The sequence below is a fragment of the Telopea speciosissima genome, chromosome 5 (assembly GCF_018873765.1).
Source record: "Telopea speciosissima isolate NSW1024214 ecotype Mountain lineage chromosome 5, Tspe_v1, whole genome shotgun sequence".
Classification (NCBI taxonomy): domain Eukaryota; kingdom Viridiplantae; phylum Streptophyta; class Magnoliopsida; order Proteales; family Proteaceae; genus Telopea; species Telopea speciosissima.
Genome location: NC_057920.1, coordinates 60,121,749 through 60,147,897, shown reverse-complemented (window position 1 = coordinate 60,147,897; position 26,149 = coordinate 60,121,749). Strand labels below are relative to the sequence as shown.

At 39.0% G+C, this 26,149-nt stretch overlaps 1 protein-coding gene across 1 annotated transcript; it reads left to right on the top strand.

The window, feature by feature from the left end:
* The first annotated feature begins 1,729 nt into the window (after positions 1-1,729).
* On the top strand, positions 1,730-25,155 carry LOC122661011. The gene is given in 6 exon segments (XM_043856304.1): positions 1,730-1,877; positions 5,514-5,587; positions 23,243-23,292; positions 24,624-24,769; positions 24,930-25,070; positions 25,072-25,155. Coding segments are annotated over 6 exon segments (492 nt in total). The 5' UTR covers positions 1,730-1,857; the 3' UTR covers positions 25,133-25,155.
* The last annotated feature ends 994 nt before the right edge of the window (positions 25,156-26,149 follow it).

Genomic DNA, 26,149 nt, shown 5'->3' with positions numbered 1-26,149 from the left:
ATCATACTTTCCTTGGCTGTCAATCTTGATTGGCCTCTATTTCAGATGGATGTGAAGAACGCCTTCTTGTATGGTGATCTCCAAGAGGAGGTATATATGGAGCAACCTCCTGGGTATGTTGCTCAGGGGGAGGATAGTGTCCGGGTTTGTCGCCTTCATAAGGCAATTTATGGACTGAAACAGTCTCCCTGTGCATGGTTTGATAAATTCAGTAGTGTTGTGGCTGGTTATGGGTTTTCTTAGTGCTATTCTGATCACTCTATTTTTGTTAGGCGTCAGGGGTCTAACGTGGTCATTTTTGCAGTATATGTCTATGACATCATTGTTACTGGTAATGATGCTTCTGGAATTGCACAGGTGAAGACTTATTTACATGATAATTTTTAGATCAAAGACTTAGGTTGCCTCGGCCTTTCTGCATTGAGGTTGTTCTTCTCAGGTCTTTCCCGAGAAAGTATGTCCTGATTTGCTTGATGAGAGGATGTTAGGATACTCCTATGGATCCCCATAGTTTGTGCATTAAAGGTTTGGTGACATACATCGGTCGGTTGTGGTAAACTTATTTATCTCAGTTATTCATCCGATATCTCATTTTCTGTAGGGGTTGTTAGTCAGTTCATGCAGAACCCTAAGCAAGTTCATTGGGATGCTGCCTGTCGCATTCTAAGATACCTTAAAAGTACTGCTGGTAAGGGATTAGTGTATTGTCACCATGGTCATATACCAACGTGGTTGGGTTCTCTGATGCGGATTGGGCTGGTTCTGGTGGCGATAGAAGATCGACCACAGGTTATTGTACTTTCTTTGGAGGAGATTTGGTCACTTGGAAGAGCAAGAAACAGACAACTGTAGCTCGTTCCAGTGCTGAGGGTGAATACAGAGCCATGGCTCATACTGCTGTAGAGTTGATGTGGATTCGTTCATTCCTTATTGAGCTTGGTTATTCCAATGATCAGCCCATGGAGATGTACTGTGATAACCAAGCTGCTATTTACATTGCCAACAACCGTGTCTTTCATGAACGGACCAAACACATTGAAGTTGATTGTCATTTTGTTCGAGATGCTGTTCAGAAGAAGCTCATTGTCACTTCTTTTGTTCGTTTACAGTTTCAGCTTGGAGATATGTTTACGAAGGCCTTGTTTCGACCTCAGTTCTTGGATGGTTGTTCCAAGCTAGTTCTTGGTGATGTCTACGCTCTAGCTTGAGGGGGAGTGTTAAGAATGCTGATTAGATTTAGTAGTTTGGGGGGTGTTTAGTTTGATTTCTGTCTTATTTATGTTTCTAGTTTATGTTCTATATTAAGGGTAGTTTAGGTATTTACTCTTGTAATGTGTTTTAGTCAATATAAGTAATATTGTCCCCCTCACGATTCAATTAATTAGAATCATGAGGGAGTTTTCCTAGCTCTCTCTATCTATCTCTCTTCTCTTCTCCTTCTCCATCTTCTCCCCTCTTCTTCTCTACTGGTCACGATTGCAGGTCTGCACTCTCACAATTTCCATTAGCCCTGTTAGAAAAGTAATTGTTACTTCGCTTTCTCTGAATATAATTTTTTTTTGGTGGGGGGGTGTTCCATCACCCAAATAAAAGTTGTACCATCAGTTTTTTAGCTCATACCCTTATTTCCCGTGGACATAGTAATCACCACCTGCCCATCTTATGTCTTCTGCATGTTGTACTTTTTTTGGGTGTGTGTGTGTGTGTGATGGTAGATTTATTTAATGCTGATGATATTTAATTTTATTTTGTGCGAGTTATCATTAATTTGTTATATTTTGAAATTTTGATTGAATTATAATATTTCCCCCTTAAATTTGGATATGCAGTTTCAGTATCTACAAGGAATTGCTAGAAATGGGATTGACTGGCTTGAGGTAAGCCTCGATGACCATTGAGAACCCCCTTTCTTTTTGGGGGGGTGTGTGTGTGTGTGTGTGTATGTCAATAATTGTTAGCATTATTAGGAGTTATTTTTTCTTTAGTTCAAGCTAGATCTTCCGTCTTTGCTTATTTGTATAATCCAGCTTGAGGGGGAGTGTTGGAATATGTAATCCAGAATACCGTGGGGGTATTCTGGTTTTTTTGGGGTAGTTTTATTCTTCTTATGTTATTAAGTGTAAATGGGATATATGGGTTTTAGTCCCACATCGCCTAGTTTAGTCTCTTTGTAATTTTTCCTCTATTATAAATAGAGGGACTTACCTATCAATGAATACAACACATTTTTTTCTCTCATTCTCTCTTTCTAACCCACGATTCTGCCAACATGGTATCAGAGCTGGTCTGATCTCGGTTAGAAAAAGAGAAAAAACCCTACTCCATCTCTCCAATCGACCTCTCCTTCTTCTTCTCTCTCTCTCGGCTTCTCTTTCTCTGGTTTTCTTCTTCTTCTCCTCCTTGTAAGGGGCAGCACTAATGAGGTAAAATCCCTTACCAATGATTTAGTTACTGCCCTCCTCCATTCTATCTACTTTTTTATAGTATAATACTGCTGGAATCATCTTTGTGATTTGGGGTTTTCCAGAATTTTTTGGAGATCGACTTCCTATTACTATTGAAGGCTGACCTTCCACCATTGGAGCTCCCTATACACCCTTCTCCAACCCCTTTCTACCCTATTCCATTATCCCCATTCCGTATTTCCTTTTTCTCCAAGCTTTAATTAATTCCAGCCACCATACCCTAATCGATCTCAACTTGTCAGGGTTTTTCAAAACCCTGACTCCAATCGATTTTGGTGTTTCCTTTTTCAGATGCAGCTGATCTTTTGGGGGTGATTCCCTATTACTACAAGCCCTACTCGACCTAAGTTTGGGCCATTTCTGATGGCTGGATTTGTTTCTACAGCAAAAATTCCTTAATCAGCTAATTTGGTTACCTGCCAAAAACCCTGACTTTCAGGTTTCAGTTTTTGCTAATTTTTAGAGGGTTGATTACTCCCACTTCAAGGACCAATCGACCTCAATATTGCACCTATCCAAGTTTTTTGAAGACCCCTACCCCAATCGATCTCTTCTTTTCAGGGTTTTCCAAAACCCTGATAAAAATCGATTTGGGCTAAAGATGTTTGCTGCTGTTCGAGTGCTTTGGAGGTGGTTCTAACATTAAAAGAGAACTCTCCTTCATCAGTTCAAGGCTTGAAGAAGGTCCTTTATGCTGGTGTAGTGCTGTAATGCTACTCTGCTCTACTTTTGCGATTTTTTGGAGTCTCTCCCCTTTGAAGATCAGGTCTCACTCTTATTGGAGATTGATTGTTCACCTTGGAGGTTCCATTCTAGCAGCCTTGGTCAACATCTATTACATGTCTACATCAGCAATTACAGCCCCCTTTCCCTAAATTGATCTTAATGTCAGGGTTTTCTAAAACCCTGACAATAATCGATTTTAGGGTTAGGGTTTTCCTATCAAGCTCATATTTTGAGGAGAGTCTTATACATATCAGAGGAGTATTCAACCCATATTTCAGCATCATTCATCAGTTATTTTTGGAAAAAATTCAGGTTCATTCTTATGGCTCGATTTTTCAATTATCAACCTATTTTCCTTGTTCTTATGTGGTTGGATGCTTCAACTACCTATTGGATCTACTAAGTGATTATTTTATATTTGCTGGTTCTATTAAGCTTTACTACCTACCTTGCTGGTCTATTGATTGGCTTCTGTAAGCATGACTGGTTGACATGTTACTGCTGCCTTTATGTGGACTACTGCTGCCCTATTATTGAGACTGAGTATCCTACTATTAGAGATCGAATTTCTTTCATTATTGAAGACTCGAATCTACTACCCTGGAGATTAGCTTATTTGGGATTACAACAGTGTGTTCCAAGGTTATTGGTTACAACTACGAACCTATTCAGTTATGTGAAGCTTTTTTGGTTCATATCCGGCTTACTTTGAGAGCTTGATCCTAACCTTATTCACTAATTCAGATCTGATCCAAGTATTTTGTTGAAGTTTCTTACATCTATTGCTGTCCAGATATCTTCGTCAATTCTATTTAGCGTGTGGGAGTTTATAGTTTGGAATTTTGCACACTGGTTCTTCCTTGTGTGAAGATCGATCAAGTTTTTGAAGAATGATGCCTTCTCCTTCTAAAAATCAGACCTGTTTTTTTTATAATTCAGATCTGATCATTGGAGATTGGTGTTTTGGAATTAGTTTGATCGATTGAAAAAGGTTGAAGATTACTGTGTTGCATTGTTTTTGTCCATGGTTTATTATCCCATTGCTCTTTTCACTTCACCATCTCCTAAAAGTCTAAAACATACCTTTGGCATATACCCATAACCCCTTTGGAAGTTAATGGTATTCTCTAATTTGCCATTTCTTCCTTTTCCATTACCCTTAGCACCTTTTGGAAAATTCTGGAATATTATGTTTTTGCCCTATCTCTTACATCATCTCTGTTATGTCCATGTGTACTACACGTGAGGGGGGGATTATGTACAGTACACCTGCAAACATTGTAGAAGCAGAACTTGCAGGAACACTTGGTGCAAAACATACCATTGCTAATGGGTATCTACTTTGTTATTGGGTTGAGTTTGCCGTAAGGGGGAGATTGAAGTATTAAAGTATTGAAGATGTTTGGTTATTACCTGCCTATATAAGGTTATACAGTTGGGTTGATATTTTCAACTGCTTGAGCTTTTCTGCTGCTTGATTCATCTGCTTGCTGTCCTAGTTGCTTATCTTCAAGATTATCAGTCAGAGATTCATCACTGGACAACTGTTAAAGATTGGTGAAAGTTTGCTGCTCAAGTCTGCCCAGGTTTTGAATACCTATTTTTTTCAAGTTCTTGAAGGTTTATTTGGGAGCTACATTCATCTGTCAAGCTGGATTCTGCTACAACTTAGTTTTTTCCCTTTTTTGTTCAAGTTGGGCATTAGTACCTTGTATGCGCCAACTTGAGGGGGAGTGTTAGCATTATTAGGAGTTATTTTTTCTTTAGTTCAAGCTAGATCTTCTGTCTTTGCTTATTTGTATAATCCAGCTTGAGGGGGAGTGTTGGAATATGTAATCTAGAATACCGTGGGGGTATTCTGGTCTTTTTGGGGTAGTTTTATTCTTCTTATGTTATTAAGTGTAAATGGGCTATGTGGGTTTTAGTCCCACATCGCCTAGTTTAGTCTCTTTGTAATTTCCCCTCTATTATAAATAGAGGGGCTTACCTATCAATGAATACAACACATTATTTTCTCTCATTCTCTCTTTCTAACCCACGATTCTGCCAACAATAATAACCACCGAGAACCTAATACATGCAAAATCCATGTGTTTGCGAGAATGCTTGCCCAATTAGCATCTTGTTTGAGTTTTTAAATTCTTAGTTGCTAGCTTTTGCTTATTTTATTTATTGAGAATAATAACCTTCAGAAAAATGATGCCTGTGCTCCACTGAAAGAATAGCAACCTCTCCATGCAAGCATGTGATCTTCCCCGCCCTCTGTGTGATATGTAAACACCCTTTCTTGGCAATTGAATTAATTACTAATTTCTTCTTCAGGCCAGATTCTGCAAACAAGGAATCTTCCAAACATTGTGATCGCAAATTTCAAAGGAAACTGCAGTTCTATACTAGTAAGTTTGGCTTGTTAAAAATACTAACCATCTGTTTGGTATTTTTTTTAAGGTAGAAATTATTTAAGTGCCACATGTCTTTCTCGTTACCCATTCATGTTGAATTTGTTGTTTGCATTGGCATTTACTGATATGTATGGGGGGCCCCCCCCCCCCCCCAAAAAAAAAAAAAAAAAAAGGAAAGAAACAAAACCTGCAGTTTGTCCAACTATCAGATCAGTCATTTGTACTGTTGGAAAATTATTGAAGGTTGGCACTCAATGTTAGAAAAGAAAAAGTTAATCCATGATTCCATTCTGTTTAGCTGGTTTCACCATTGACTCCGTTCCATTTAGTTGGTTTTGCTTCCAACATGCATCAAATAACACACAATTCACAAGTGGACCAATATGGCTGCATTAATTCTGTTTTATTTATATTGCGTCATACTTTAAATTATTGTTCGACTCTTGGGTGGGAATTGGCAGGAGTTCTTCCTGATAAAATGTCTGGATGCAAATATAAAAAGGGCGTACCCAGTGTGGGCCTTGGTGCAACAATAAGGTTGCTCCATTGTGACCGTCTGGATGCAAATATGAGAGGAAAATATTCATTTTGTGAAAATCCTGGACATTAGTACTGACATAAATAGCCCATTCAGTATGCTAAAATATCTTCTTATCTCTTGCCATTATATAAATTTAAGACCACCTATAGTGTGTCCAGTGTTTGCTAGAATAAGATATGCTATGTCACGCACACACATCCTATAGTGTGCCCTGTGTTTGCTAGAATAGGATATGCTATGTCACACAAACACACGCACACACATGGTACAAGAGGAAATTCCTGAAAAAAAAGGCAAAGGCTAAGGGTATGTATTATATAAGTGGTTCAACTAAGAACCACTCTACGGTAGGATTGATGACAGGTTGCAGCAGAACATCAAATTAACAATAAAACCGGAATTAGTAACTTAGGAGGTAGAGATCAAACCGGCCAACAGATGGCTACCAAATTTAGGTTGAGTGGAGGTGATGCTGATCAGGTCCTTTGCTCCAAATTACAGCCATCAGAGAGGACTTGAAATTAGAAACCAGCCTTCAAAATAGAAGGTTAATGGAGAAACCAATCTGGCCAGCAGTTGGGGAAACCAAACAGGGTCGATTCATGAGCAGGTTGTACTCTCCAGATGCTTCGAATATATCCCTAATAGGTTTTGTAGCTGAAGAGATCTGAAGCCTTGAAGTTGCAGCAGAATCAATAGAGAAACAGAGCCGCAGGATGCAACAGTCTTTCACTTGATCGTGTAAACAGCAGTCGCATTACTTGGTCTTGATTGTGGAATTGATTCAGGTCTTCAAGGACTTTCCAGCAGCAAAATTTGCAGACACAAGAGACAGCAGCAAGCACACTCGATTGGGAGCAGAGGAGTAGTAAAGAAGAGAAAATAGAATAGGAGGGAAGGATAAGGAGATTCGGCTCTCTCAGCCCTAGGGTTTTGGTTATCTCAGCCAGGCCTCCCAACTCTTCAAGTCACTCACATGGACAAAAAACTTGCTCAAACCAATAATAATCAACTTCATTAAATCGTGCGGTTCCTCTATGGGCAGGTTACAATATATAAATAGACTCAAGGATTTAAGTATCGGTATCGGGTACCGTATCGGTCGGGCGATTTTAAGAGACGTATCATATCGTATCGGAGATACATATCGATCGGTGCAGAAACGCATGAAAATGATCAAAATACACATGGAAATACACTTTTGGACAAAAAAAACAATATAAACAAGCAATTTGTGTCATATATCATACATATATACTAAGAATTGTGAATAATCAATAACCAGACAAGTGCGGCACTTTGAGATTGTTATAAAAGATTAAAAGATGAGATTTCTTACATGTAGAGTCACTCTATTGCCATGAAGAATGTCGGGGTGGATCAAAGTCATGTTTGTAAGAGTCTTCAACAATAGGAGCAACTAGGATGATATTGTGTACTGACCGAACATAGGTACAATACTGAGCCCAGTCGAAATACTGATGGTAGTGACTCTCCCACTCATAGTAGAATCGTGTGTACTGCTCTGGAGTGGCTAATGTTGTGAAAGCACTAGGTTGTGGTTGTGCTTGTGCCTCTCCGTATCCATAACTTCCATACCTTATAGAAGCCCCATGTCCATAGCCTGAAGAACCTGATGCATAATGCCCATGGCCTGATGAAGCACCAGCATAATCAGAACTCTAATGCTAAGTGATTCCATGCCACTCATAAGCACATCACTATCATATGGATTGTGGGAGCGCTTGGAAGACTTGCCCTTCTGCGGCTTCTGCGAGTAAGTCTTATGGCCAGCAGGCCCCGAACCATGATCCATATCTTGGGTAGTATGTGTATCTTGCCTCACATGTGAATTGAACCCCAGCATGATGTTGTGAAGCCTCATGGCCACCACCACTACCTCCAGCCATAGTACTATATCTCGCGATATATCGGTATCTCTGGCCTACCGAGATATCCGAAATATCCGAGATATCGCGAAATATGACCGAAATATTGCATTTTTTCTACAATATTTCGGGGGTCCATCTCGAGGGGTATTTGGCCATATCTAGGCCTGAAACTTCATGGACAGCCTTATTTAAGCTTAATAAACACATTTAAACCATAAAATTGTAAAAATGTGAATTCAAATTGGTGTTTTGGGCTTGCACCCTTGATTGACATACGGTCGCCGACCCTAATGTATAAATAGTTAAATACACATAGATTAATGAAATCACAACTTAAGTTACAAATTACAAGTGCTAAATCGCTAATAGTAGTTCTTTGTGTCTCCCTGGATCAATCCCACTCATGCCTCGCTGAGTCGACGTCCATTGCTCTCTGTTTGAAGGACATATGTGGACCACGGTATAGAATCGGAGAAGAAACGAGTGTAGTCATCCACAAGTGTCACATAAATGGAATCATCAACATACTGTAGGTAACCTATCCTAGGATATAAACTAGGGTTACCAATCGATCCAGTCCGTGAAGAAGATGATCCACTGTGATATGATGTTGGCGCCGGCGCAAGAGGCGATGGCATTGGCTGCATGTATGGCTGGTGAGGTTGGTAGCTAGGTCCGCTAGGGTATGCAAAGATGTTATCTACAAAAGATGATCTAGTATGTCCCTGGGACTGGGACTGGTAGTCATAGTCCCCTACCCCAATAAATTGCCCATATGATGATGATCCATATCCATATCCACCGTAAGGTTGTGATGCACCATAATCCGATGCCAATGGAGTGGCATGTGCGTCAAAAGATGGGGCACGCCAATGTCCAGTCGGTCCTCCCTCCCTATCACCCATACTCAAACCACCAACAGAGCTAGATAGGTTATCAATGTCCATGTGATCAGGTTGCAACTGTGTTTGTCGACCCCTACACTTCCTGTTGTATGTATGTAGGGGGCCTCTCGAGGGTGGGGGTGCGGGGGCACGTGCTCTGTGGTCCGTATCTTGTGTGGCATGATCAAATTGTCTCTCCAGTGAATCGGAGTGGCTCTACAGGTGCCGTATCCTGGGCCTCCTGGCCTACCACATAACGCTCTCGCATGCCGTCAAATTCTTCACCAGCATCACCACCACCAACATTACCACCACCAGCATCACCATTACCACCACCAGCATCACCATCATCACCATCATCATCATTTGAGGACTTAGACCAGTCTTCATCATCAGCAACATTGCCACCAGTGGGCTGGAATGGTATGGGTGAGGCTTCCCTTGCATGTATCTGACCCTCGTCAGCCATATACTCGTCCACATCAGCACCAATCTCAGAAGCTATCATGGGGTCGGGCCTACCTCCCTCCTCATCCAACACTGGCTCACCTCTATCCCTCACTCAATCCACAATAGGGTCCTCATCGTCTGAGTCAACTTGAAAGATGTCAGTTAGATCAATGGTGCCCTTCTGTCCCTCATGTCCCATGCGTATGTGTTGCAGTTTCAGCCTCAAGTTGTAGTGCACATACACCATGTCAGATAAACGTTGAGACCCCAATCTGTTGCGCCTCTTGGAGTGGATGAGTGCAAAGGTACTCCAGTTCCTCTCACAACCAGATGCAAAACATGTTTGGGCAAGGACTTTAATTGCTATTCTTCTTAAGTTTTCAGCCGATTCCCCATACAACACCCACCATTCAGCTGCATTACAAGTTTACAACAAAAAAGACATGTGTCAAATGTTGTTTCAACTTTCAACTTTCAAATTTCAATACATATGTAATTTAAAACTTAAAAGAATTACCAGCATCACCACGTGCTTTGCCTTGTATCGCAGCCTCAGTTCCAAAACTTCCCAATGCATCCCTAAATACCTTGATCTACACCCATGTGGAAAATTAGTAAGTACTTCTTCACTACTTATTTGATAGCATCAATAAGTTGAGTTTCCAAATGAACTCACTTCATTGTTGCAAATTGCTTGTAGTGCACCATCTGGCTCCAACTTCTTCACTACTTGTTTCACAGCATCAATAAGTTGAGTTTCCAACCCAAGCCTATTGTTATATTGATACTTAGGGTTCAAGTAGTATGCTGAAATATGACATATAGAATAGAGGTATTGTCAAATGCATAGGTAATTAGTAAATAATTATACTATGAATTAGTAAACATAAAACAAATTTACTCACCAGCCTTATGCAGTAGATGCATAAGTTGATTCTCCCAGCGAGCATTTATGATATATAAGAAGTGTTTGCTACTGCGAGGAGCCACACTATAGACACTATCTTTCATCAAGTCTATTGCGGCATATAGGACTGGCATGGTTAGGCCCTTCAGAGCGGAGTCAGCAATATGTAGAACTTTAACTACTGGCTTTAAAACTTTCACCACTTTGCTTAGTTTGGTCCAGAAGTCCTCAGATGACATCGTTGTTTGTGCTTCCCTCCCATTTGCAGTCTTGGAACCCTTCCATTCAAACCACTCCTCAGAAGCAAACATGCTTCTCAGCCCGGCCTTCTTTGTCTCAATGCTTTTGAGAGCAATATAGTTGGTGGCAAATCTTGTGATGCCAGGCCTAACCAAGTCACCCCCACATTTTTCCCTCAATAGATTGAGTGCGTAGGAGTGGTTGTATACAAAGTTGGTGACTTGTCTTGCACTTTCAACCACAGTCTTCACCAACTTTAACTTTCCCATATCTTTTAGCATTAAGTCAATGCAATGGGCTGCACAAGGAGTCCAGAAGAGCCGGTACTTACTATTGTTCATCATCTTCTCACCGGCCAGCTTGAGGTTACTTCCATTGTCCGTTACAATCTGGACTACATTCTCAATACCCACATCTTTTTCCACTACTTCCTTTAACAATCTGTAAATATATTTTGCATCCTTTATCTCTTTGGATGCATCCACAGATTTGAGGAACACTGTCCTCCCATCACAATAAACCATGAAATTGATGATGGACTTTCTTGTAGGCCCAGTCCATCCATCTACAATTATAGTCACCCAATATGTCTCCCACATATTCCTCATCTCACTAATGTACTCATCAATCTCACTCTTTTGTTGAGGTAGATAAACATTCATTACCTCATATGGGGTGGGGCCCTTGAATCCTGGGCCAGCCTCTGCAATGGTATCTATCATGGTATCATAATGGGGGCCTTGTGCAGTGTTTGCTGGGATGGTATGGTATAGCATCCACTTAGCTATTGATTTTTTAACCAATCCCTTCATCCCCTTCCATGTTCCTTTGATTCTGGGTTGACTGCTTCCTTTCTTCTTATGCAATTTAGGATCAGATGTTGATGGTGGTACTGATCATGGTAGAGGTGTTGGGGCTGCCCTCACACTTTGTGATCTTTTAAAAGGATTCAAAGTTCTAGGACCTTCAGAACCCCACTCCTCCACTACCCCCTACTCTTTGTCTCTGTGATCATCTTGAAAACTTACTCTACTCCTTGAAACAGTCCGCCTAAAATCCCTAGCCTCCTCTCGCTTGTTTGTATGTCATCGTGCATGCATGTCATCATCATCATCATCATCATCATCATCATTGTATCGTCTTCCTCCTCCCATCGAACTCCTCACTTGTATCCTCAAGTTGTTCTCTTATCCTTTGCTTGTCGACCTTCCTCTTCTTTCTTCTCCTCAAACTATCACCAATCTCCCTGGCTACTTCAGTGGGGACCATATGACAACCTACAACATCTTTAGATCCTCCAGTCAGATGTTGTTTAAGTCTACTGGACCCATCTCCCATAAATTGCATGTGACAATAGTTACATATAGATTTTCTCTTATCCCCATCAATGGGAGTACCATGTAACCATGCAATGTCATCCCTATGCTGGCTGGCTGGTCTCTCTTGTTCCCTCTGTTCTCTTTGTTCCCTCCGCCCCCTTTGTTGACTACTTTTCCCCACCTTTTGCTTGCCCTTCGCACGTTGTCTATCACGATCCGCCATAATGATGCTTGTTTACTGCAATGTAAGTAACACAAATAATTAAAAAACTTAATGTAGATGCACTTCAATTGACACTTTTAGATTACTAATACACTTGTATAGTTATTTAATATTTTTTCCCTAACCCTTATATTTTTCACATAATTAAAACCAAGTTTTTATATATAATGTTAATATAAGTATTGACCTAACACAACAAAACCAAAAATTAGTAAACATAATATACATGTAATGCATATCAAAACATATAGAAATAACTTTCATATTTTTTCATTATTTTTTAAAATTAAAACTCATATTTTTCCTTATTTATTTCTGTTTTTTTAATTTTTTATATATTTTTCTTAATTTTCGAAAATTAAAAGAATTATTTAAGAGCAGAAAAATAAATCCGACACTGTGAAGCCGTAGATCGGCCATTGGTGTCTAACATATATTTAATTCATTACCATCTAAGTCATATTACCCCTAATTATTTCCTATTTTAGTTGTAGGAAAATGAATTTTTAAAACCAGAAAAAAAAAAAAAAATACATATGGGAAAAAATTTCGACACCGTGAGGTCAGAGATCGGCCTCCGTGTCTAACATATATTAATATCATCAACATCCAACAACATTTGTACAAAGTTTTAAAAAAAAAATAGTTTTAGAGAAATAGAATTTACCTTAAATAATGAAAATAGGCTTGGATGATGAGTTTAGATGACCCTCCGATGTTTTCCCGGCGACAAGGAGCTTCAACAATGCTTGGATGAGGCTTGGAAGGGAGGAAGAAAAGCAAAAATGAGGAAGAAGAGAGAAAATTTGATTTTCAGCGACTCTCGGTCGAAATATCGACCAAGAGTCACAAATATGGTATAAAAGGGGCCTTAGTGTGACACTATTTGTCACTTTTTCAATATCTCGCGATATATCGTCGATATATCACGATATATCGACGAGATATTATATTTTTTTGTTTCGGAAGTGTTTCGTATCTCGGACATGTCGAGATTCACGAAATATGGCGATATATCGCCGATATATCGCGAGATTTTATACCATGCCTCCAGCACCATGGCCACCGCCACCACTACCATCATCATCATCATCATCATCATCATTATCATCAGTAGCAGCAGCAGCAGCAGTAGTAGCAACAGAACCACCACCACCACCATCACCATCATCATCACCATCGTTGTCTTCATCCTCATCATCAACATCTTGTTGAGTTCCTCCATACGGATGACCTGACTTCGTCCTCCTAACTAAGCCTTCTTCAAAGCTACTGTCATCCTCTTCAACATTAGGACAAGGATCTTGTGATGGTGGTTGTGTTGCATCATCATCCATCTGTTGAATGATGCTCTCTATCACTGGATCAGGTTTGGTTGTCTGGCGATCCTCACTTAATTGATCCATCACCAATACCTTATCGGTATCCTCTATCTATGCTCTAACTGGATCTTCATCGTCAAGTAGGTGGTTGATGTCGATTGGATTGACATCTACATCATCTCCTTCTCTTTCCAGCTCTAAATATTTACGCTTCAGCTTCATGTTGTAATGGACATACACTAGCTACTCCAACTTTGAATAATTGAGACGATTCCGGGGTTTGGTGTGTATCAACCTGAATGTACTCTAGTTACGTTCGTAGCCACTAGAGGATGCCGTCAGGGATAACACTCGAATTGCAATTCGGGTTAAGTGTGAAGCACAAGTACCCCCATAATTGAGCCACCAATCAGTTGCATAATAATAAATGAAATATTAAAAGATAAAACCTTAAAACAAATTTTAAATGACATAATAAATTAGGTAAACATAACTTACCTGGGCGTTGTGTGTTCCTAGCATGGATAGCCATTCTATTAGCAAAACCACGCGTGGCCTCTTGAAAATACTTAGCCTAGAGAGGTATTAAAAATTAAAATATTAGTTCCACCAATCACCACTGAAACTCTTATTTGACATATTCTTGGTTTCAATCATTTATACAACAAATTTAGCTCTAACCTCATCCATGGCAAGTGTGGCCTTGGCCACATCTGGCTCCATTCTGTTCACAACATTCCTTAGGGCACGCAATAGATCCGGTCTACACCCTATATCATTGGTGTATTGGATATCCGGATTCAAATAATATGCTACACATGGTTTGTAATGGATGGTTAGAAACCTAGAAATTCTAATAATAAATAAATAAATAGTAACTTAGTAAGTGTTTAAAATGAAACCAAAGTCATCTACTTATAAGATTACCTGCCCAATGAACATCTTGAACCAGCATCTTTTCCCATCGATCGGATATAATCTTCAAATACTTCTTGTTTGATGTTGGGTTATTGTTATGTATTTTTTTCTTCACTACTCCCATGGCCTCTACCATCTTACCCATGGTCTGCTCTTTATCCCCATCAACCTCTCGAAGCAGACAAAAGAGTGGCATCATAACATTATAAAGTCGGCCCATCGTAGCCCAAAACTTTGAGGAGGTGACAAGATCTGAAACAAATCTCCCAATTTCAGACCTTGCATAATTGCTAGTCAACCACTCAGTAGAGGTGAACATCTGTAGCAGCCCATGCTTTCGGGAAATGAGGTTATCAATTGCAATGTAATTTGTTGCAAATCTTGTTGTTGCAGGCCTCACTAAATCCCCTTGTGTGTAACTCCTCATCAATGCCAATACTCAACTATGGTTATAAATAAAGTTGGTGATTTTCCTTGCATTACCAACCAACCGTTGGACCTTGGGCAATTCTCCTATGTCCTTGAACATCAAATCTATGCAATGACCTGCACATGGTGTCCAAAATAGATGTTGCCTCTTTAACATAAGCAACTGACCAGCCTTCTTGAAATTTGCTGCATTGTCAGTTACTACTTTGACAACATTTTCTTCTCCTATGTCCTCCACAACTTCATCCATTAACTTATACAAGTAATTGGCATCTTTGATTTCACTAGATGCATTGACCGACTTGTGGAAGATCGTTCTTCCATCATAGTAGATAAGAAAATTGATGATGGATAATCTTGTTGGTCCACTCCATCCATCACACATGATGGTCACTCCATATAGTGGCTACTTCTCCTTGAACCTCTCCACATACTCATGCACCTCTTGGACAATATCATCCAAGTAAAGCCCAGCAATCTTATAAGGTGTGGGTGGCTTAACATTTTTCCCACACCGCTGAATCTCCTTTACCATGGTCTTGAAGTGGGGATCTTTGGCCTTATGTGGTGGAATCATAGAACTGTGGAACCATCTGGAGATTGCTTTGCCTATCCTTTTACTAAGTGTTTTGGGTTGAAAGCTTTCTTCAATCCTCTGTTGGCTAGCATCCCTTGGTCTGTAGACATTAGGATCCATGTCTCTAATATCTGGGCTCTTCTTTCTCTTACCCTTACCGCTCTTTGTAAACCGGTCAAACATTTCCTTCACACTGGTTGCTCTACTAAGGCCAATAGGATCCTTACCCTTACCTATAAATGGATGACAAGAGGAGTTAACACCAATATCTACAGGGCCCTGGCTGGGTCAAGCTGATTGACTTCTGATCAATTGCTCAGCTCTCCATTGTTCCTCTCTTGCTTCATGTCTTGATTGTCTCATCGTCCATGCCAACTCTGAGTCCTCCTCTGCTTCCATATCCGATCCTTCAAAAGCTTCAAAATCTTCCATCAAATTTTCCACCAATCCATCCTCATCCTCATGTGCTTGCTTGGATTTTTTTTTTGAATCTCTAAGGTGTTTTTGCATTGCCCTTCTTAACTCTACAGGGCACTTTGTACACTTGGCAACATTTCCATATCTTCCTGCCATGTGCTCTTTTTGCCGAGTTACCCCACTTACCCCACCTCCAAGATGTTGAGTGTCACAGAAGTTGCACTGTGTATGCAATCTGTTGTTGTTTATCTTGGTACAATAAGACCACCCAATGTCTTGTTGTCGCGGCATCGTCCTAAATACCAAACAAAAGTAGATAACTATATAAGATATATATTAAACTATATTAAAATCCACACAATAATTTATACAAGTACATGTCTATATGATGCATGTCATGCATTGCATCATTTGCATGTACTTACTACTTAGCAAAGTTTCCCTAAGCAATATTTAAACATTTTTATATTTTCCTCAATTAGTTACACATTATTTAATTTTTTAAATAATAAAAAAAAATGACATAATAATCTAATATACTACATTAGCATACAAATAACATGAATCTAACTGTACTCTTCTATTTCAGCCAATTATATATTTGATCAAACTGTAATGAAAGAGTAAAGATGAAAAAATCATGATTTTTGGTATTTTTTTAAGTATTTTATAAATTCAGAAAATTGCCAAAAAAAAAAATAAAAAAATACAGATTTTAAGATAAAAGTATAATCTTCTTGGAATGTGATAGATCTATACATAATGTAGTACATATATTATATACATTAGCATTTGTTTTAAATTTTAGAAGAAAATAAAAAAAAATCATTTTAAGGAAGCAATATTCGGTTTTGGGTAAAAAATGCAAAGAAACATGGATTTTGAACTCAAATCTTTGTAAATGTATACAAAGAATGCAATACTAAGTTAGTTTAACATGTTCCTTTTGAATCATAGCAAAAAAAATACCAAAAATCAAAGATTTAAACAAAAGAATCAAGTTTTTTTCAAAAAACCTACCTTTCCCTTCAAGAACACCTTTTGATTTCGAATGTGGGTTGTTAGATGTAGCAAATGCTGAGATTTCACCTCCTTTAGGATCGTTTTTGGCAAAGGAATCAAAGCCCTCAAGAAATCTGCTCCAAAAACCAAGTTTAAAGATGTATTTTCATGGTTTTCTCAAGGCTGGAAGTGTGTTTTTTCCGCCAGCCTGCTCCTGCTCGATTTTTTCTGTTCTGAAAAGACTTGGGCCCACGTGTTTTTTAAGTGGTCGATATGTATCGGTCGATACGTCTCGTTTTTTTAAAAATAATAAAATAATGGTTTAATTATGTCTCGTCTATATCGATACGTATCGTATCGTATCGTATCGATATGTATCGGTCGATACATTCGAGACATTTATATTTTAAAAAAAAAAAAAAGATATGTATCGGCCTGTCTCGTCTCGACCACGACCGATACCGAGACTTATCGGCTAAGACGTTACGAAATGGTCCGATACTTTAAACCTTGAATAGACTCAAGGGGATGAGTCAAAAATAAAAAGGAATAAAATAGCAATCTCTTATGGCTGAGAGTTGCTTTACAAGTAATGGGACCAAAATTGAAAGTAATTAGAATAGAAACTCCAACTCAGCTAAGCAACTAAACAGAAACTTTAATTTAGAAACGAATAACTAACAAAATAGAAACTAGATCTATGCTAAAATAGAAACTAAACTACTCCTAAATTCCCACGCATAAAACACCATGCAATCCGATCTTGAGCCCCACAGAAACTTTTAATAATATTCCACCAAGGCAAACTAAGGAGCTGTGGCTGTTCACGTTAATAGTAACGTGAACAGTGTTTTGGCCTCTTTTTCTTCATGTTTTGTCCTATGTCAGTATGCATATTGGTGGCAGTTCCAGAGAGACATGCTCTAAGCTGGTTATGTGGGTATTTCTCTTTTTGTGCCTTTTTGAAAATCTTAGGCTCATACTTTACAAGTTGACCGTAGGATCTGCCCTTGTAAAGGCAATTGTGTATGGTGTTGGTGGAGGGCCGGTAAGGAGTGGGAAGAAATCTGAAATGAGCTCAGAGTTGCAGGGGAGGTAAGGGAATCACACACACAATCACTCTCACAGAGTAAAACTCAAATAAACTTTCTATTCAATTCACTATGCCCATTGTTGGGTTACATGCAAGTATTTAAAGGAAAAATAGCAAGACTCCTATTCTAACTACAAAAGTGTAATAACTTGAAACTCAAACTCAAACTCTATCTAACTGCTACATATGCAATCTTAAAACAAATAACATACTTAAATAAATAATTACTAAATAACTAATTCCAACCCTTGTTGGACCAAAAACCATTGGATCGGTTCTGTTTGGGTTTAGGTCTCTAAATCCTATCATGCTGGTCCAACCAGCTAAGTGACATTGCGTCAATTCTCCTCTTCTAAAAAGTACTCGACTTTGTCAAATTTGGAGAAGGACCAAGGAGACTGTCTGAAACACAGGAGGAACGATCCCACTACTTTCTTAAGTTTAATGTTAGGGAGATCCTTAGCGGGAAGAAATTTCATGGTTTTGTTGTCGTGCTTATTGTGCCTTCTTATCAAACAATCACGGGCGACCAAGAAGGATGTGATACACCTTCAGAGGGAGGACATCACACTGTATTGTATCCACAAATCCACCAACTGAGTAGGTGAGTAAACACTTATCTGTAAGCTTGAAATTCATGTTATTTTCCCTTACAACTTTGTAGGGGTTTGGATGTGGTTCTGTCTGCAATCCTAGTTTACGAACAACTTCAGAGACGACATTAGTGCAACTTCCTCCAGTGATCAGCAGACTACATAACTTGTCGTTGCACTTCACACGGGTCTGAAAGATACTGTTGCGGCGCCAATTTTCATACTCAATGACTTTGTGGGTGGTGAAAATAAGATGAAGAACATAACAAGGATGTCACTCCTCATCACTATCATTCACGTTGACTTCACCTGGTGCACACTGTGGTGGTAAATCAACAGTCTCAACACTAAGGTGCTCTTCTAGAACATAAGGGATAAAGGAATCTTTATCAATATAAGCCACCAAACGGTTGGGACACTGAGCAGTGACATGTCTGTATCCTTGCATGTAAAACACTGGATGACAGTCTTTGGCATCACTGAAGAGTTGTCAAAACCATGCTGAGGTGGAGAATATGGTTGGGTAGGTCGTGAAAATGCCCTGTCATAATCACGCCGAGGTGGAGAATATGGTTGATTAGGCCGTGAAGATGCCATAAATGAACCAGTTCTTGTGGTTTTGATGTAGATAACTCGTTACTTGGGGCTTATTTTAGTGGAAATAAGCTTTGGATTGGGTCATATATGTATTGGGACTTTGATCCCATCGGTTTACTTTGTAATTGGCTAATTTAATGAGCCTAAAATATGGGTCGAAAGTAGGAAAACAGAATTTAGTTCATTAGTTTAGTTACAGTGCTATTTTGAGTCAGTTTCTTTATTATTTCACTTTCCTAGTCAATTTAGGTTACCTTATTAGTTGAGGATAGGGTTTGGCCTTTCCTTTTTAGTGTTTAAGTCTATTTTTGAGTCTTCTATATAAGTTTGTAAGGCAGGCCAACACTGGACACGAATTTGATTAATGAAATATTGGCTTTAGCCTTTGTTAAAATCCTGAGATTGGTTGGGTGGGATGTCCATTCCCTTCCCCATCCCCTTCCATTGGTTATTGAATCCAAACCCTACTTTTGTTCAAATCGAGTTCAAGAGTGCTACAAGCTGCTGGGATTTCTTTCAACTAATTGTCACATTGATTTTTTTGAAGATTATTACATCAAGACCGTTGCTGCTGCAACAGGTTACAAATTTGTGGGTTTTTTATTTGTTACTTTAACCAAGGAAATTGTTCCCTCATTTGAGTTTCCATTGTTCTCTTGTTGCCCTTATTCTTACTTCCCATTGTTTTCTTGTTTCCCTTATTCTTACTTCCCATTGTTCTCTTGTTTCCCTTGTTCAGTTGTTCTTACTTCCCATTGTTCTCTTGGTTACCTCATATGATTTTTATTTCCATTGCTCTCTTTCTTGTGCTTTGGAGATTTTCTTTTTGATCCTGCCTGGGATTAGACCTATTCTGGTCTAGTCTTACATTTGGTTTGCTAAATGACTTTTCTTGGGGGAAAGAATGTTGCTTGTTGTAACTGTTATCCCTAGGAAAAGTGTCTGGAAAATACCTCCGAGTGTATGGTCGTTTCAGACTTTCTTCTACCTCATATGCAACCTGTACAACATCTTCCATTGTAGGCAGTCGATTGGATGCAACTGCAGCAATGATCTGAGGGTGCAAACCATTGTGGAACTGTGCCATCAATACGTCTTCATCCCACTCAAAATCAGACCGAGTGGCGTAATAATAGAATCTAGCAACAAATTCGTCAACTGTTAGGTTTTACTGTTTCAACTGTGCAAACCTGAGATGCATGTGCTGCTTGTAGTTAGTAGGCAAGAATCTTTTATTCATAACTCCATGCATTTCATCCCAAGTAGTAACTAAACCAATGCCTCGGGTTAGATTTTGTTGTTGTTGCTTGATCCACCAAACTCGAGCTGTACCTTTTAGTTTGGCTTCTGCAAATAAGACTTTCTTGGTCTTAGACTCTTAGTCAAACCATACCATCTAAAAACGGTCTTCAAACTATGAATCCAATCAAGGTACTGTTCTGGATTATTATGCCTACAAAATTCAAGAACGTCCAGCTTTGCTGCTCTTTCAGCTCCATAATCATCATAACGACCAACTCCATAAGGTGGGGGTGGTGGCGGTAGTGGTATATGCTGTGGTGGTGGTGGTGTAGGATGTGTTGGTGGTGTTGATGGCAGATCCTGTGGGATGGAGTCGGAAGAATCCCCAAATTGCATGAGACTCTGTCCTTTGTCAGAAGCCACCAGTCGATCAATAGAAGCTTGCATGGTTGTCATCATAGTATGGAGGAAATTGACAACTGCAGTAAGGGTATCGACACGTTCAGTGAGTGTCAACTTTTGTATCAGTTCACTCTTATAGGAATTGAGCTGTTGGAGAATTTCATTGTTGGCTACCATGGTTAAGCTAGACAAGTAACACTCAAAAGACAAATGACAAAAACGTAAATATAAGAGGAATGGAAAAACTGTAAATAAGCTGAACTTCTTAATAGAATGGCAGGACTGTAATTTATTAGACTGCAAACAAAAGAGAAGAAAATAGGTGTGGTGTACATATTGGAGGAGGGGTAAACTTGGAAGCTAATAAAAGAAAAGACAGAGTAGATTAAGAATGAAAGGGAGGGGCAATTCTGGAAAAAAATATAACACTTAAAGTAAATAGGATGCAAGGAGGGGTAATATGGAAATAATGGGATTTGTAAAAGGGTACTTATCTCTGGTTGATGGAGTTTGGGTCGTATTCAACCACTGGAGGGAGAGAATGATGCTGGAACAAGAGTTCCGACTTCGAGGATGATGCTGGAATAGATTGACTACTACAGTTGTTGGAAGAGTTCAACTGGGACTTGAAGGCTGACGAGGCGAACTGCAAGCGAGTTTGGATCAACTAGGTATGTCCGATTGTTCTTCCGTCTCTCTTTTGGTTCTGTCTCTCATTCTCTTCTCTTTGCTCTTTCTCCTTTTTTTTTTTCCTTTTCACTGGGTCGAACCCTAGAAGGGTTCGATCAAAGTTTCAGAGGGAAAAAAAGGGGCGGTGGGCTCTTTTGCTGGGAATCAACAGTGGGGGTTTTTTTTTTTAAGTCAAATGGGTGGGGAGATTTTCAGTGAATTGAAGAGGTTTTCTGGTTTGGAGTCGAGGAATTGAGTGCGAATGAGAGTCGATGGGAGAAGTGCTTTGCTGTGGATGTTGAGGGTTTTTATTTGTTTGTTTGTTTGCTGTTACAGGCTTACAGCGGGGAGTAATGAAAGGAGAATAGGTTGTTAGTGTTGGAGTCAGGAGGGGGGGTAGATGGGGCTGCTGTGGATGATTTTTTTTTACAGCTCTCGGTAGAGGAACAGAGATAGGGTTAATGGGAATGGAATGAGAGAGATTGATGGGGAAGGAGATGGATCCTTCGTCTCTGATACCAAATTGGTGGAGGGCTGGTAAGGAGTGGGAAGAAATCTGAGATGAAGCTCAGAATTGCAGGGAAGGAAAGGGAATCACACGCACAATCACACTCTCACAGAGTAAAACTCAAATAAACTTTCTATTCAATTCACTATGCCCATTTGGGTTATATGCAAGAATTTAAAGGAAAAATAACAAGACTCCTATTCTAACTACAAAATTGAAATTACTTGCAACTCAAACTCAAACTCTGTCTAACTCCTACATATGCAATCTCAAAGCAAATAAAATACTTAAATAAATAACCTACTAAATAACTAATTCCAACCCTCGTTGGACCAAAAATATGGGACTGGTTCTGTTTGGGTTTGGGCTCCAAATCCTATCATGCTGGTCCAACCAGCTAAGTAAATATTGCATCAGGTGTCCACTTTGTTTGTTGGCTGGTGCTTGCTTCATGCCAAAACCAAAAAACCTGATAACCTGATAAAGCATGAAGTCTAAACGCTTATTGTTGAAATCATAGAAGATTTTATGATTATTAGGTCACTTTCATGGAACTTATTTGACCGTGTTTTAAATGAGAAAAATGTTCACCATCTTTACGGTGACAGGATGAGTCTATTTGCATGTTTCTTGTCTTATTGGATAATTGATAGCAACGATTGGATCAGTGGATTTTATTGGATATTTGTTATTGTCAAATATAAAAAGGTAGGGAAAACCGAGTATGTACTGCAGCTTTCAAAATTGTTAATGTCGGTCTGTGATATTTTATATGCCAATAGTATCTGTCTTGGAAACTGGTAACTGTATATCTTAGCTTTCTTGAGAAATTTCAAGTAGTTCAATGTCAACTTGTATATCTTGTGCATTAGGATCCAATTAACTTTTCAAAACAGTAGTTGGAATCATTAGTTGCCATAGAATAAGTTCAAATTGAATTTTCACTCACTAGTATGCTGATGTGTTGGTACCAACAGTGGAGGAGTTTGACAATGTAAATCTACATCACTTAAGGCCTAAGTTTAGGATTGCATTGTAATTAGTGAGATGAGTTTCTGTCTTCATTTGTATATTGACTAATGATGCCCACATTGCTGACCTATGTGTAGCCCCTCTCCTTCAATAGTGAGAGAAGCTGTGTCTCACTTATTAGAGGGAAGGGTTTTTTTTTGTTTGGGGGGGGAGGGGTGGGAGGGGATTGGGGGGAATTTTTATCTTGGTGGGCCTATACCGTTGTTTGTTTGCCAGTAAGTTCATTTTTGTGCCTTTATGTTCTGCTCCCCCCCCCCCCCCTCTCTTTCAGTCTGCTGCTCCTTTGAGAATTTCTTACCCTAAGAGACATCAGAATATTAACTTCTCAGTAAACATAGGTTGTTCCATGAGAAGCTAACTGTGTGTGACTTTTATAATTTTCTTTATTGTAGAGGTTAGAGATACCGTTGCTACCTTAAGTGCAAAGAAAGCCATTAGCAAGGTAAGAGTCTTAGCTTAAGCCTTCATCCCTGCTTTTGGTTGGATTTACCACTTTAATTCTTAGTTTGGAAATGAAATATTCTTGGTGATTTTCATGCCTGTTGCCATGGAGTAGAGTCTTTTTTAATGCAGAACCCATCTAATTCCCAGTGAATATTAGTGATAATTGATCTTAATTTTCACTGGTTTGGATTTTTATCTCGTTCATAAATGTATCTTTTTGGTTTTCTTTTCCTCTAAAATTTTATTTTGATTTCCCCATACCTGTAGTTGTATTATCTAACGTCTTAAGAATCTTTGTGTTTCTACTTAATGTAACAAAAAAGCATAGAGGCATTCTAATAGTTTCATCACCATTGAATTTACAAGGGTATCGATTGTCATGGGTTTAATATAAATTATCCCGTGTGAAAGAGTTAGTTCCTAATATTTCTAGACAGTTTTTACGAGTGTTGGAATACAGATGATGTAAGTCACAATTACCACCTTTGAGACCGTACGATAATAGATTGTGTCGAATGAAGTTTTTGCAGCCAAATATAAGTTACATGAACATGAGAGGAATTATATGGTATTTGATGCATTCAGCTTGAACATCCCTTTATGAAAGAGTCATAGATGCTACCCTGTTAACTTGCACATTCTGCTTAGGGAATTCTCCCTCAATTTTTTTTCTACCAGAAGGTAGGTGCCCATCGGTTCTTTGAATTAATGTACTGCTTCATGCTTGTGTTCTGAAGCATAAAATCAGTTAGGTGCTTAAGTGGTAACTGTTGGCTTCTATTGCTATTTTCATTCTTTGATAAATTTTGCCTTGTTCCCTTATTTTAACTTGAATTAATTACTGGAGGCTGAGCCCTTTGAGTTAGATCTGTGTAGTCATTTTTCTTCACAAGACAGGCTAAATTCTCAGGGCTTACCTGGCCTTGGTCATCTGATCTATCAAATTCATTGTATTAAATAGTCTAAAAATTTGTATTAAATGTCTGGGTGCTGACCATAAATTGCTATCTCTGAATTTTCTTCTTCTTGCTTTGATGTTTGATACAAGTGAACACCCACTATTCTTCTTCATTGTTTTCTATTTATCAGAGATTTTGCCTTTATCAACCAAAATGATAATATTGCCCTAGTTTTGAGCCATTTCAGGGCACTCCTTATTAGTTGTTTTGCAGTAATTTTATAATGCATGATCTATTTTCATTCCATTTCTCTGTTAGTTATTTTCTTCCTCCCATTCCCTTGCTCGATTTTTTCCTAATGAATTTTCTTTTGGCATTTATGTTGTTCATATATTTCAGTATACTTACATCATAATTTCTGTTTATTTAGAAGAAAAGATTGAGAACCCGGCAGAAGAAGTTGAAAGCATATGATCTTTCATCCTTTTCAGAGTTCCTTCCCGAGTTGAAGGCAGGGAGGCAACACCCTCCGGCTATCAACTTGAAGCTGAATGCGAAATCTAGGCAGAAGCTGGTGTAAGTTTTCCAATTCTCTTGGTCCATTGGCACGTTTCAATTTTCCATGTTTACTTGTCAAAAAAAATTCAATTTCCATGTTTTGGCTTCTAGTCCTAAGGAGTGTTATGGTCAGTTTTATTGGTGGTGCCTCTTTCTTTTTTTTTTAATATATATTCAGGGAGAAGGAAGGAAACCAGTTGTTGAAAGTCCTTAATAATCCTGCTTTCCAGTCAGATCCATTGTCTGCCATTCATCTACATCTACAAAATACACAACCTGTTCAAGTCAGTAAGCCGGTGAAAAGCCCAGGCAGAACTGGAAAGAAGAAAGAAGAAGAAACAGTCAAAGGCTACTTCTGGAGCTCAGTCTATGGATATCTAAGATAAGAACTTATGTGGGGGAAAGATTAAACACCTCCGCCTAAATTTGTAGAAAGATTGCTCAGTGGTCGTATTAATTTTGGGATTTTGGAGGCTGAGGGAATTTTTTGTTGAAAGAATCTTGCATTTCTTTCTTAACTGAAAGAGAGAAATATCAATATTTTCATGCCATGGCTACTAATAATTTAAAAATTTTCAGTGTTACTTATGTGTTGAATGACGTGGGTGAAAGAGTTTTTGAATTACCTTCAATTGCTAATATCTTCACTCAGCAGCTTGGCTCCATTTTTACTACTTCAAATCCCTTAGATCCAATATTTATGGAGAGTCTGTTTGAGCCTGTAATTACAGTGGATAATAGTGTGAATCTTACTATCCCTCTTTTTTGAAGAAGGAAATCAGACAAGCTTTGTTTAGTAGAATTTTTTTCCTCTCCTGTCTGCTGCCCGGACAGGACAGTGCTGTCCCCTCACATGGGGGTACGAAATGACGACTTAACCTTGCCCGGGCAATGTGTTCGGGCAGGGGGTTAGGTCATCATTTCACCCCCCCCATGTGAGGGGACAGCACAGTCCTGTCCGGGCAGCAGACAGGAGAGATTCCTGTTTAGTATTGGAGCCCTCAAAGCTCTTGGTCACTAGGGGATTTCGATTATCTTTTTCCAAAGTTGTTGGGAGTCTCTTAAGAATGATGAGATGGGTTCTGTTCATAATTTTTTGGGTTTTTTACAATTACCATCCCAAAAACTTTAATATTTACTATTACCCCCCCAAAAACTTTGAAACAATTGTTAACCCCCCCTTGTTGCATACTAATAACCAACTGCCCCCCACCGTTACAGACCCGTAACGGTGGGGGTTAGTAGTGAGAGTGTGCCTTTGTCACGGTTTTTTAAGGACCAAAATGCCCTTAGTAGTGAAATAAACCGTTGTCACAGATATTTTAGGACTAAAATGCCCTTAGTAGTGAAATAAACCCTAGTTCAAAGGGTATCTTCATTTTCTCTGCACTTCATCCT